The sequence below is a fragment of the Echiichthys vipera genome (assembly GCF_963691815.1).
Source record: "Echiichthys vipera genome assembly, chromosome: 18".
NCBI lineage: Eukaryota > Metazoa > Chordata > Actinopteri > Perciformes > Trachinidae > Echiichthys > Echiichthys vipera.
The window spans coordinates 25,130,979-25,145,539 of NC_139843.1; the positions used below are offsets into that span (position 1 = coordinate 25,130,979).

The 14,561-nt window shown below is 44.8% G+C and overlaps 1 protein-coding gene across 1 annotated transcript in view; it reads right to left on the reverse strand.

Moving 5' to 3' along the window:
- Nucleotides 1–14,247, reverse strand: part of rbfox3a (RNA binding fox-1 homolog 3a) — a gene marked incomplete at its 3' end in the record, with an annotated part of 301,849 nt that extends 287,602 nt beyond the window's left edge. The window contains exon 1 of the mRNA XM_083932783.1: nucleotides 14,140–14,247. Within this exon, the coding sequence (XP_083788909.1) occupies nucleotides 14,140–14,157 (18 nt within the window). The 5' untranslated portion in view covers nucleotides 14,158–14,247. The remainder of the gene's footprint in view (nucleotides 1–14,139) is intronic.
- Nucleotides 14,248–14,561: the final 314 nt, after the last annotated feature.

The following is a 14,561-nucleotide window of genomic DNA, read 5'->3' on the forward strand; positions in this document are numbered from 1 at the left end:
GCACAATTTTTTTTTTAATATAAATAATATAATCATATTAAATAAAATTTACGCTCCTACTAGTGTAGATCTAATCTGGTCCAGCTCTGTGATCGATCTCTAATATGACAGATATGATAGTGTTTTTTGGTTACATATATATGGTAGAATTCAGTAGCGAACTATGGGGTCTGGCACTGGGCCTTCAACGTCACAAAGTTTTATGGATATTTTGATATATTTTGATGAAGATGTAAACAGCTCAAACATGCTGCACAACAAGCAACAAGCTCCGACACACAGCTCGATTGCAAACACTCACACACACACACACACACACACACACACACACACACACACACACACAGAACAAGCCAACTTTGCGTTGGAGTAAAATAAAATCAGCGATCTATTCTGTCTGATTGTTGTTGTTGTTGTTGTGAGAAAGAATTTGTAATGCTGCTCATTCAGCTGAAGATCTCCTAGTGTTCAGGTGTACAGCAGAACCCTGGTGACGGTGGGCTGACTTTGTTCGGTTAGTCCAGCAGATTGTTTTCGTCCAATCCCTGCCGGTACCTGTTGTTGCTCGTTCACCTCCCGAGTCAACGAGCAACAACAGGTAAAGCGAGCCTGCCTTCTTAACTGTAAGTATAGCCATTACTTTTCCTTCCTTCCTTCCTTCCTCTAAGGGCCTACTCACACTGTCCTTCTGGCCGGGGCCAAAACCGTTTTTTCAGCTAAAGCCTAGTACCTTTAAGCAGTGTGAGTGCACCCGCTCCGCGCACAACTGCGGCCAGCAGACCGTCCACGGCCCGCTTGAAAGAGGTGGGCTTTAGCGGAGCCGTTTGCACATGTACGAGCACGAGCGTGCGCACGTGTACGAGCACGAGCACGAGCACGAGCCCCACGGCAGTGGCGTTATGTCCGCCTGATCGGACATGTAAATAGAAGGACGGACCATGCGCGGACATTTAACAACAACAACAATGGCGGTGAAAGGTTCACGTTGGTGTGATGCGGAGGTGGAGTGTTTACTGCAGATTTGGTCGGATGAAAATATTCAAAAACAGTCGACAAGACGCACAAAAACTCAGAGGTCTGTGGAAAGATTTGTAAACAAAGCCACACACAAGCGATCAATGCGTGTGACGTGTTACGGCGTGATGGCGTATGGACAGCAAGAAGCATTGGCCGGCCCTGGCAGTGTGAGTACAAACGGGGCTGGGGCGCAGGGGGGAGAGGGAGGGGGGACAAGTACCCTAAAGTCCGGGTCGCGGTCCGGAAGGACAATGTGAGTACGCTCTTAGAGCCCGCATGTACGGGGCCTAAGCTGATTTTGTTCTGCTTAATGATGCTGCTAAAGGCCAAGTCTGCCGGGGGATAATACTTTCCTTGATCCTCTGAGCCTGCATGTACAGGGCCTAAGCTGATTTTGTTCTGCTTAATGATGCTGCTGAAGGCCGAGTCTGCCGGGGGATAATACTTTTCTTGATCCTCTGAGCTTCTCTCCTCTGTCTGTATCATTCATGTCTCATCAATGCATGTTACTAATTCAACTTCTTCCCCGGAGTTGTTTGTGCTTAGTCGTCTCATAGGTCTCTGCTGATCGTGGTGGTGCCTGCTGCCATGGTCCTGCATGGCGTTTCCTGCTGCTATTATCATTATTACTATAAATACTATCATTAGTCTTATAAATTATAAAATTTGAAGCCATAAAACCCCATCAGTGGTATGTCTCAGTGTGTCACAGCTGTTATTACCACTACTCAGCAGTGACCATATTTACCACCAAAATTATTATAATTGTCATGTTCTATCACCTTAGCTGTGCTTGTTTCTTACTATGCTGCTATATTTACTGTCATAAAATATAAGTCATATTCACATTACTATAGATATTATTATAGTTACTGTTACTTCTGTGGTTGCTTGCATCTCTGGGACTGTCCATCTGTCTGTCTTTGTCTCTCTCTGTCTATCTGTCTTTCTTTTTTCTCTTCTTTTCCTTCTTACCCAACCGGTCAAGGCAGATGTCCATCCTCCATAGAGCTGGGTCTGTCTGACGTTCCTGCCTGTTATAGGGAAGGTTTTCGTTGCCACTGTGCAGACTACGGGGGAATTGTTGGGTCTCTGTAATTCATAAATCAAATCATAGAGTGTGGTCTTTACCTACTCTGTAAAGTGTCCTGAAATAACTTTTGTCATGGGTTGGCACTGAAAATAAAAATGGAGTGAATTGAATTGAAATTAACTTTAAAAAACAGATGTAAACGGGAAATGCACATTATGCCCTGTAATGCTCGTGCTTCTGCATGTTGGTTTTTCATGAAATTCCAGTGTGACTTCTCTCAATATATTATAATAAATATCAAACGTTCCAAAACATCTATTGTGCTATTTTTAATGATGCATTATATAAACCTAGAAGTTATGATATCTACAATATTACATGAAAACGGATTGGACACTAGTCTCACTTTATTTTGTTTATACCATCAGGCGGTGGTCCCCGGAGATGCGAAGTGCCCTGAGAGACTGTTACAACACCACAGTCTGGGATGTGCTGATCAACCTGCATGGTGAGGACATAGAGGGAATGACACATTGTCTGACGGAGTACCTGAACTTCTGTGCAGACGTGTTCTCCCCTGTCAAGACGGTCCGCTGTTGCCCTAATAACAAGCCATGGGTAACGCGGGAAGTTAAGGGTGACTTCAACCAGAAGAACACTGCCTTCAGGAGCAGGGACAGGGAGGCCATGAAGGCAGCACAGCAGGAGGTGAATCACTGTGTGAGGGAAGCTAAGGACAGCTACAGGAGAAGCAGAAGTTGAGGAAGAACAACATGAGGGAAGTCTGGGAAGGTGTGAGGACCATCACAGGTCACAACACAAAGACCAGAGCTCCAGGGGGGACAATGGAGAGGGCGAACAAGCTGAATGACTTCTTCAACAATTTTAATCAACAGGCCACAGTATGTCTGGCTGAAGGACACCACGCCTGACTCTGTGGTCAGCACTGTGCCCTGAGGGGCTCCAGTGCTGGCCCTTCTTCTCTTCACCCTGTACACCTCGGACTTCTGCTACAACTCGGAGCTGTGTCACATACAGAAGTACGCCGATGACACAGCCATCGTGGGATGTATTGGGGGTGACAGAGAGGAGGAGTATCTGAGTCTGGTGGGGGACTTTGCTCTCTGGTGCCACATTAACCACCTACAGCTCAACACCTCCAAGACGAAGGAGCTGGTCATTGATTTTGGGAGGTCCAGACCAAGACGGTGACCAGTCCTGCTAGAGGGAGCTGAGGTGGAGGCTGTGGACTCATACAAATACCTAGGGCTGTGGCTGGACAATAAACTGGACTGGACAACACACACCAGCCACCTGTACAGGAAGACACAAAGCAGGTTGTACTTCCTGAGGAGACTGTGGCCTTTCAACATCTGCAGCAAATTGTTTTTTGGGAAGAGTAACTAGAAACTGTAACTAATTCATCTTTTAAAATAACTTGCCGGACACTGCTTACTACATTAACACACAGCCTCAGGACCTCATGACAACAACTAAATCTGATTGGGTAACTCTATTTTCAAGGTTTTAGTACACTTAAAGTAATATCTGAAGCAAATGTGAAAAAAAAGAGACTAACATTTGAATTTAAAGCAATAATAATTATTAATCCTAATAAGTTAAATCTGACATTTAAAATGCTGACATGTTGGGTCTTATCCGAAGTCCTAGAATTCCGTTAGGGTTCCCCTCTGGTAGAATAGATCAACACTGTTCTAGCTAGACCAGCCCTGTAAGAGAAAATCTTAACCAGCACAAGTCAAATATACAACAACAAGATGGAGCAGGGCTTCATCCCAAACGCCCTCAGATCAGAGTACTTGAGCTGGGGATGGAACGACTGAGGAGGATCAAAACTGAGACAAGCAAAAGAAGAGGACATGAAAAGGATATGATCTCTATTCTGGAGTAGGTCCTCATTTCACTGTCTAGCACTCCAGAACCCCCCCACCCCCAACCCATGCAGTCCCCTGCTTGGCACACTCAATTATTTATCAGCTTACAGACGCACTGAGGAGGGTAGAGGGGCGGGAGGAGGCAGCCGCAGACCTCCTCTCCGCTCTTCACTGTTGGTCCTTTCTTTCCCTCACCTTCTCTTCAAAAATGACCATCCCTCTATCCTTCCATGTAAAGCATGAATAATTATCACTAATGACCACACAGCATAAATGAGAGGAAGAGAAACACACTGGTCATCACCTGTCCTTCTTACTCTTTCTATTTTCTTCCCTCCACCTTCGATGTACTTGTTCATTAGTTCTGGCTCGTTGTTTTGTTTCCTCTCTTCCAGCCCCTGTTAACGTTTTTACATCCCTCACACCGGAGGTCTTTGTTCTGGACGAAAGTCTCAGAAGAGACAGATGGAAGTACTTTAACTCTGTTACTGTTGTCAAAGCAGCATCAAGGAGATCACTGCAACCTCAGCACTGTGTCTGTGTGTGTGTGTCTATGTGTGTGTGTGTGTGTGTGTGTGCAGAAGCACTGCAGTACAACTACCTCATAATGTAAGTCTGAATAGTTAGTGAATAGTAGGGTATATTTTCAGTTTAAAACTCAAATGTGTAACATTTATCAGTTAAAAATATCATCCCACCATACTAAACTTCACGGTTAACATGTTTGTGTGTGCATAAGCATAAAATAACCATGTATATTGACGATGTATAGGTGCATGCAAATTAATTTTGTCTGTGTGTGTGTGTGTGTGTGTGTGTGTGTGTGTGTGTGTGTGTGTGTGTGTGTGTGTGTGTGTGTGTGTGTGTGTGTGTGTGTGTGCGTGTGCGTGCTTATTTACAGACACAGACATTATTTGTGTCTCAGAGAAACAAAGAGGATTAGAGAACTGGTCGCAGCATTGATGAATAGAAATAGCTAATGTCAACTGCACTGGCTGCTGATTTGGTATCAAAGCTCCCTGCTTGCTTCATACCTGCAGACAGCCACCAGCAACACCCTCCCAATACTCATCAAAAATCTTGGAAATCGCCATAGACTTCAGACGCAAACGAAACCCCAAATCCCGCGGTCCATGTCAATTCCCAACGTGTAACCTCCGCTGACTCATTCAAGTTTACGGGCACTAACATCTGCAATAATTCAATTTAATTCAATTCAATTCAATTCAATTCATCATCTCATCTCATCTTCAACCGCTTATCCGGGGTCGGGTTGCGGGGGCAGCAGCTTTAGCAGGGGACCCCAAACTTCCCTTAACCAGCCCTAACTGGGGGATCCCAAGGCGTTCCTAGGCCAGTGGGGAGATATAATCTCTCCACCTGGTCCTGTGTCTTCCCCGAGGCCTCCTCCCAGCTGGACGTGTCTGGAACACCTCCCTAAGGAGGCGCCCAGGGAGCATCCTTACCAGATGCCCGAACCATGCGGTAGAGCGACTGCAACACCGCCCCCGCTGCTCAGATTCTCCGGCCAAACTCGCGCTCCATCGTCCCCTCACTCGTGAACATGATCCCGAGGTACTTGAACTCCTTCACCTGGGGTAAGGACTCATTCTCTACCTGGAGTAAGCAATCCACCGGTTTGAGAGCCATGGCCTCAGATTTAGGGGTGCTGATCCTCATCCCAGACGTTTCACACTCGGCTGCGAACCGATCCAGTGAGTGCTGAAGGTCACTGACCGACGATGCCATCAGGACCACATCATCTGCAATCCGCATTGTTCCTCTTCAATCTGAGGTTCGACTATATAGAACCCTACTTTCCAGCACCTTGGAGTAGACTTTACCAGGGAGGCTCAGTAGTGTGATACCCCTGTAATTGGCACACACCCTCTGGTCCCCCTTTTTAAACAGAGGAACCACCATCCCAGTCAGCCACTCCCTTCGCACTGTCCCAGACTTCCACGCAATGTTGAAGAGATTTGTCAACCAAGACAGCCCCTCCAAACCCAAAGCATTCAGCATTTCTGGATGAATCTCCTCACCCCTGGGGCTTTGCCACTGTGGAGTTGTTTAACTACATCAGTGATTTTTGCCAGGGATATTGACAATGATTCAGCCTCCAGCTTTGCCTCTACAAAAGAGGGCGTGTTAGTCGGATTAAGGAGTTCCTCAAAGTGCTCCTTCCACCGCCCGACTACCTCATCAGCCTAGGTCACCAGCGTCCCGTCCTTACTGTAAACAGCTTGGACGGTTCCCATTTCCCCCTCCTGAGATGTCGAATGGTTTTCCAGAAGCACCTTGGTGCCGCCCTAAAGTCCTTCTCCATGAACTCCCACACCCGCTGCTTTGCCTCTGACACAGCAGAGGCTGCAGCCCTTCTGGCCTGTCGGTACCTTGCAACTGCCTCCGGAGTCTTCTGGGATATCCCGGAAGGCCTCCTTCTTCAGTCGGACAGCTTCCCTGACCACCGAGGGTTACTGCCCCTTGAGGCACCTAAGACCTTGAGGCCACAGCTCACCGCTGCAGCTTCAGCAAAGGAAGCTTTGAACATTGCCCACTCTGGTTCAATGCCCCCAACCTCCACAGGGATGCCAGAAAAGCTCCGTCTGAGGTGTGAGTTGAAGATCTCTCGGACAGGGGCCTCCTCCAGACGTTCCCAGTTCACCCACACTACTCGTATGGGCTTACCTGGTCTGTCCAGAATCTTCCCCCATCCTCTGACCCAACTCATCACCAGATGGTGATCAGTTGACAGCTCTGCCCCTCTCTTCACTCGAGTGTCCAAAACATACGGCCTCAGATCAGATGATATGATCACAAAATCAATCATCGACCTTTGGCCTAGGGTGCTCTGGTACCACGTACATTTATGAGCATCCTTATGTTTAAACATGGTGTTAGTTATAGACAATCCGTGGCTAGCACAGAAGTCTAATAACTGACGGCCACTCGGATTTAGATCAGGGAGGCCGTTCCTCCCAATCACGCCTCTCCAGGTGTCTCCATCATTGCCCACGTAGGCGTTGAAGTCTCCCAGCAGAACTATGGAGTCCCCTACTGGAGCCCCATGCAGGACTCCATTCAGGGTCTACAAGAAGGCAGAATACTCTGAACTGCTGTTCGGTGCATATGCACAAACAACTGTCAGAGTTTTCCCCCCTACCACCCACAGGCGTAAGGAGGCGACCCTCTCATCCACCGGGGTGAACTCCAACAATGAGGCGCTCAGCCGGTGTTTGTGAGTATCCCCACACCCGCCCGGCGCCTCACACCCTGGGCAACTCCAGAGAAGAATAGTGTCCAACCCCTATCCAGGAGTACGGTTCCAGAACCGAGACTGTGTGTGTAGGTAAGCCCCACCAGATCTTACTGGTAGCGCACCACCTCCCGCACAAGCTCCTTCCCCGACAGAGAGGTGACATTCCACGTCCCCAGAGCCAGCTTCTGCTGCCCGAGTCTGGTCCGTCGAGGACCCTCACCTTCACTGCCACCTTTGCAGCAGCGCACCCGACCCAAGTGGTTCCTCCACCGAGTGGTGGGCCCACAGGATGGAGAGGAGGGAGGTGCCACATCACTTTTTGGGCTGTGCCCGGCCGGGCTCCGTGGCAAACCCGGCCACCAGGCGCTTGCCGGCAAGCCCTCCGTCTGGGCCTGGCTCCAGACGGGGGCCCCCGGCTTCCTCCGGGCAGGGTCTCTCTACCTCTTCCTCGTTTGTCCATTGAGTCTTTGTAAACCATTCTTAGTCCGACCCCTCGCCTGAGACCACTCTGCCATGGGAGACCCTACCAGGAGCACTAGGCTCCAGACAACACAGCCCTCAGGGTCACAGGGACACACAAACCTCTCCACCATGATAAGGTGATGGTTCCCGGAGAGGTGCAAATCATTATATTGTTTTTATTCACATGTATTTTTTTGTATTATTATGGCTGTGCTGTGACTGGGCTCCTTTCTTTTTGATTGACTTTGGTAATCGACTTGAAAGGACTTTACTATGAGAGCTGGTAATGGGGCCTGTATGTAAGTTTTTCAAAACACTCTTAAAGTAAACTTCTTAATAAAATACAGTTTTCAAACTCAGTCAGGTTCCTATAAGAGTGGTTCCATCCAAAGTGGGATGAATACCATCTCTCCAAATCAGACTAGGTTTCCGCAGAAATACTGACAATTATCGAACTTATAAATCAAGTTGGGCAGGGTACCAGAAAAAATGATGGTGTTTGACATTGTCTTTTGTATGTACACACTGACTCAACATTAATTTTAATGACCTCCGATCGGCGTTATCGGGTGTCATTACCACCGACGTAAATAACAATCTTACCATATTTACGTTTATCACTAGCCAGTTTCAAATAGGACTCAATGTCGCCCGCTCTGGAACCTGGAATCAATTTTAATATGGTCCTCCCTGGTGTTGCAAAATTCAGAATAGAGCTGCCTATAACCAGAGTAGGCTTCTCAGCAGATGTGTCACTGAGTGAGGACAACTTTTTTGAATGGGTAGGTGATTAGCCATGGGCTTCGGCTTAGTCAACCAGGGCCCCAGCTGCTCGGAATTTGGGATTTACAAATACATTACACTTATGTTTGGCTGCTGGTCTTTCAAGGAGGGGAAGTTAATTTCTCCAGCCTACATCATAAATGTGTTTGTTTTTTTATATGTAAATTCTACCCTTCGTTCCTTTTCAAGAAAATGATCTGTGACCTTGTCGTACCAACTAGGCGTCTTTTCCAGGGACTTGACCAGTGTCCTCTCAATGGCCAGCAGAGCTAGGCTGCTTAAAAGGCCTTAGCCCAGCTGGAGTTGCTGCGCCAGGCTAATGTGAAGTGTTACCGCCTGTGAGTGTGAGTGTGAGTGACAGGGGGAAAAGCTCCGGTTCAGAACAACGGAATGAAAAACTTGGAAAATGCTCCAGTGGATGTTTATACTTCAAGATCGCTGATTCGCTCATTTAGCTGTCAATGAAAAAATGATTCAGCCTCAGACATCTCATCCAATCATAATGCAGAAGCTGAGCATTCGGGCCAGCCCACTGTTCCATAGACCCCCAGAGATGCTGAGCATCCGATGGGCGGGAAAAAGCACAGCATTTATCCAATGAGCGTCTAGTTTCTTTGCAGTGTAACAACCCGCTCTGTCAGTGTAACTTTCTGAGCCTTGCCTCGACACTGTTAGTACGTCATACGCTTCTTGATCTAATTGGTTGATCTGGCCCGTATGTTGGTGATCTCCTAACAAGAGTTCCCAGATGGATTGATTCTCATTTGCGCAGCATATCCATCTGGGGAGTCAGGTTATCGACGCAGACCACATCATCAAAAACGTACAACGCCTATGCTTCCTCAGACAGCTCAAAAAGTTCACAAGAGTTCATAAACACTTCCTGGTCCGTTTCTACCAATACATCATCCAAAGCATCATCACCTCCTCAATCACAGTCTTGTACGGAAACACTGACAGTCACTCACTACATTGAATAAAGCGCAGGGCGTCCAGGATCATACCCCCCCCCCCCCTTAATCCAATCCATTTACGTCCAACACACTTCAAAACAGCAAAAAAAGTTAATCTCCGACCCCTCCCATCCAGCAAACCACCTTTTTCAGTCTATCCCTTCAGGATGGCGCCTCAGGTCGCTTTAAAAACAGCTTCCTTCTCGCAGCAATAAGAACACTCCCCCCCGATAAACAGACAACAATAATTACTTTTTATGTGGTCTACTGTGGTAACCCCATTGTATATAGTGTCTTGCCTATGGTTTTTGTCTTTTCTTTTATTCTGTTGGTGAGATTAGTGATGTGGTATGGGTGCACATTATTACTGTGATTTGTGTTGTTATATGCGTTAAAATTATCTGAGGCAGAGTACCAGCATGTACCGAACCCAAATACCGCCAACCCTGGTTGCGTGGAAAATAAAGATTATATTCTATTAACCACTGTACATAACACTGGACTGGAGGAGGAAGAGATTCGCTGAAATAACAGAAGGAAAACGTGAAAAAACAAGAAAGAATTCTAAAAAGAGACAGCACAGACAAACAACATGTCAGAGGAGGCTTATTTACAACCCCCTACTCTTGTGATAAAAAAATAAAACCTTCCTAGTTCATCATTTACAGACATTTAAACCCTATCGTCAGCAGCATCAGTGTAGAAAGATGTAACACCAAACTTAAGCATATTAACACCATTTATGGTACAGTGGATGTTCCTTTGCCAACAGCCAGTTAAAAGCACTGAGGCATGTGCAGATCAGGAGGGAGGAGGCTGGCTACTTAGAACAGTTTTGCATCTTTTAAGCAATTTAATCTAAACAATCTTCCAGCAGTATTAGTTGCTTGCGTACATTTAGAACTCTTAGAGCAATTACTGCATACTGAACCCAGGAGTGTGACACTAAATAGGGTAAACTAAGCCTGAGGGGAAGATCATTTACATTCAGTTATTCCCATAATGCAAAGTGTTGAGTATTAGGTTCTAAAACTCAGAAAAGCTTGAAAGCAACCGAAAGCTATGAGTTGTATTGAATCACAATGCAAAGCTAGTACTAAATCGATACGAGGAAGAGTAATCATCTTCCTCTTCTTCAATACACACCAGCTCACTCTCGGAGTCAAAACAGAGCACCGATAGTTTAAAAAACACACTTGACTTGATGAACGTCCTCGCACTACAGATAGCCAGGGAGAACATGCTGAAACCTTCTGTTGGTCTGCAGTACAGTGGGCTTTATCTGACAAAGGTCAGTAGGTATTGTGTTGTTACCAGCTCCAGACTGCACATCAATTAAAAAGCCTCTTTTAAGCACTTCCAGGTGAATCTCCTGTCTAGGCCTAACTCCCATGACAGGCACTGCAGAAACACACTTGCAGTCACACATATGCTCACACAGTGTGATAGAGCTTCTAATCCACATGATAACCCTTTAACCCTGATAATGGGATATATCTGAAGCATTCCTGAAGCCAGATAAATGGTCGATGTATACTTTAAAATTATGTGTGTATCACTTTCCCTGCTGGCTTTGTAGGATTTAATAAAAAATGTGGGGGAAAAAACTCTGGATAGTGTGTTTCAAGGTTGAACATATAGAATCTTTATTAAAAGGTATATTTTAAAATAAAATAAATTAAATAATAAACCCAAGGGTCGTTTTGAGGGGTAAATGAAAGTATTGCTTTTCCATAAAAATATCTTTAGTCTGAATTAATATTTTAAAGATTTTTGACAGGTTTGACAATCACTTTCTGTCCCGTTCTGTTTCCATTGTAGCAGCCAATAGCGTTGGGCGTGGCTGGTTGTTGGGTACAGCTACTGTAGGCTGGCACTGGATGAAATGGAGTTTGCCAATCCTGCAGCTGCTTCGGAGCCTCAGTGAAGGGGGCGTTATTTGTCCCAGCAGCTGAGTGAGCGGAGACGGGCAAAAACCAGAGCTAATATAGGCCAAGCATTCAGTCCATGGACTGAGAGAAAGGAGAGAAACGCCATTAAAACGCACGCCCAAATGGCTACGTTTCTCCTTGATCACTAACATCACTTTCATCTTTATTTAGCTGGAGCGGCTAACGCTAACTGTCGGTTAAACTCCTCTGCAATACTTGTTGGAGGGGAAGGGTTCAAACAGGTTCAAACAGACTCTGGTCTCCTGTAGACTACTGGGCCGGGTCTGACCAACAATGCAACCCAACTGTTGGAATTATTTTTTGTTGTTGCCACTACGACTTTGAGACACTAGATTGCGTTGTTCTGGTCATTCTACATATTCAACCTTTAACTCCAAATAAACTCTATGTTGTGGGTAAGCAGACTGCAAATGTGTTCCATTCTCATTTTGCTCTGGGTGTGAAAACATAGTGAGTCATGCATTACAAAATATGAATTCTCTGATTCATTGCTCGTTTCAGGATTATGTGAATTGTTTTATTAGATTATTAGAGATTAGGTTAGAATTCCTTGCTGGTGTTGTTGCTGCTCATGTCTATATTTCTGAATAAGTCTCCTTTACATAAAGGCGATGGCTGCAATCTTACTAAATCTACATCAGATCATATAACATTTCTACACTTCCAACAAGTCTGAACTAAACAGTGTCAAATCAGAACAGGCAGCATGAGATTAAATACACACAAGGATAGTAGATGCACCATTTGTTTGATTATCATCTAGCTTCATCATCTTTTGCACAAAGACAATATAATCATTTTCATTAACAAGGAAACACTGTCACTGTTGTTGGGTCTATGTAAATCATAAATAAGTCATAGAGTGTGGTCTATACCTACTCTGTAAAGTGTCCTAAGATAACTTTTGTTATGATTTGGCACTGTAAATAGAATTGAATTGAATTGTCAATAGACATAGTATATTCTGATGTCAGATCAATCTGTGTTTTTAATTTTGCTCTTTTTTCTTCCTGTCGTGCATCAGGTTACAAATATCGCAGAACCATTGTGGTTGTTTCCACATCTGTCTGTATGATAGGAATCTAGTACTTCAGTAGATTGTTGAAGCCAGCAATGTTTCATATTCATGTCTGAAAAGATTTTGTGATCAACCTTGATGAAATGACACAACAATAAACTTCTCACCTAAAATTTAAAATGACTCGACAATAATACAAGCTTCACTTGATGAAATGGTATTGCCAGTTTGGGTCTACTGTGACAAACTGTCATGTGATGTTGCTTTGCTTAAAAAAAGCAATGAATCACTATTATCATCACAACATATCTCCCTGCAACGTGTCATTAATTTTGATTTTGTGTTTCTTGATTCAGAAATTCTCAAGCTGACTTTAAATGATGTAGGTGACAATTATAATTATACTAATCTGCTTCTAAATTAATATTTTGTTTAATAAATCAAACAGACTGGAATTATATAGCCTTTGACTAAAGGACTGGAGATACAAGCTTCAAGTCTTGTCTGATTCTGGCACTGGATGCCATTTTTCAGGCTTCAATCTTTGAAAGTTCAATCCAACTTGGTGTCATCTTTCTGTTTAGGAAGTGGTTCCCAAACTGAGGGCAAAACCCCTAAGGGGCATCTGGAGCTATAAAAAAGGATGGAGGGGGGAAGGTTAGGCTAATTAAATAATCTGTAGTGCTCCCCTGCAACCAAGGCATTGACAAGTTTGTGAAAGGACTGCCATGTACATGTAAAGCAGACGAAAAAGGGGGGGCCCAGCAGGAAGGAATTAGAAGTCAGAGTTTTGTCCATCAACGCCGATGACAAACACCTGTCTTTCTTTGGAACATTAAAGTCAAATGCTGGAAGTCTTCATAAACTGTATACGTAGCATTGTTGTATATAAATCCCATGTGTGACTGACTACTTTCATGGTACGACACAAAACATCAACATTTAATTTATTTCTTAACAGCCATTTATGGCAGTTCCACCTTCATAGCTCAAGCAACATACACACAAAGTTTCCAGGATTGTGACCACTGCATAGCCCCAACAGCATCATCACATCACATACAGTATGGCTGTCAGTGAAGGCTGTCTCAGGTGAATGTTAGAGTTTGAAATACTTCACAATGACATTGATGCTGTCTGAATGTCTCATCTTAACTAACTCTTAAAAGATTATATAAGATTATTAACCTGAGAGATTACACAAAAAAACCCTGACTGGCTCCAGGAAAAATGAAGTGTCCCTAAAGTTTTAGAGGAATAAGGTCTCCTCTTTTAAGACCACAATCCTGTGTTTAAGTGCACTGTAATATTCCAAAACATCCCAATAAGTAACCTCTATTAGTAAGAATAAGTACAGTTTGTGCTCTATCAGACCTTAGAGTCAAATCTCTACGATCAGACTCATAAAACAAGACATCATGCTCTTGCTTACTACAGCAGCAGAGAGGGAAAGTATCCGTGTAACAGAGGTGTACTTTATCAATGCCAATAAAAGCGCTGGATAATTAGTAAAGGACTGAGTGAGTGGGAAATTATATAAACCTTTATGCGTTCTCACTTTACTCACTCTCTCTCACAACGATGACAGATCAAAGAAATTCTCTGCTACGTACTTTCTGGTATGAGATGATTAAAAACGCATAGAATCCAGAAGCATGCATCTGTTTGGTTACACACTATATGTCAGTGTACATTATGTCTTTGCTTTGTGTGTGTGTCTGGCCCCTCAGGAGTGTTCAGCAGACCCTGCAGGGCCTCAGTACTCACCCAGAAATACATCATCATCTCGGCTGAGAGGGGACGGGAGACAAGGGAGTGGAAGACAGGGATGTGCAAGGACACTGGAGAGGCCAGCTTTCTTCCTCTTTTGTGTCTTTCTCTTGGTTGGTGTGTTTTTCAGTATGTCTGTCCTGTTTTGCACTGATTTTCTTCTTCAGTCACTTGAACTCTGCTCAGAGTTATCTGACAGCCAGCTAATCTTGCCTGTGTTTGTGGTCTTGTAGCGAAGTCCTTTTTATGTCTCCCTCTGCCCCTGAAGACAGTCTGTCTTCCGATCCCGCTGATTCTTCTGAAGCCTGACTTTGTCTCGAAGAGTTGCCACTGAGGCTCTCACTCTGCTTCTCTTCCCCCTGAACCTTTCAAAGAACTCGTCCTCTTCACTGATGGGGGAAAGAAAGAGTAAAGAGTGA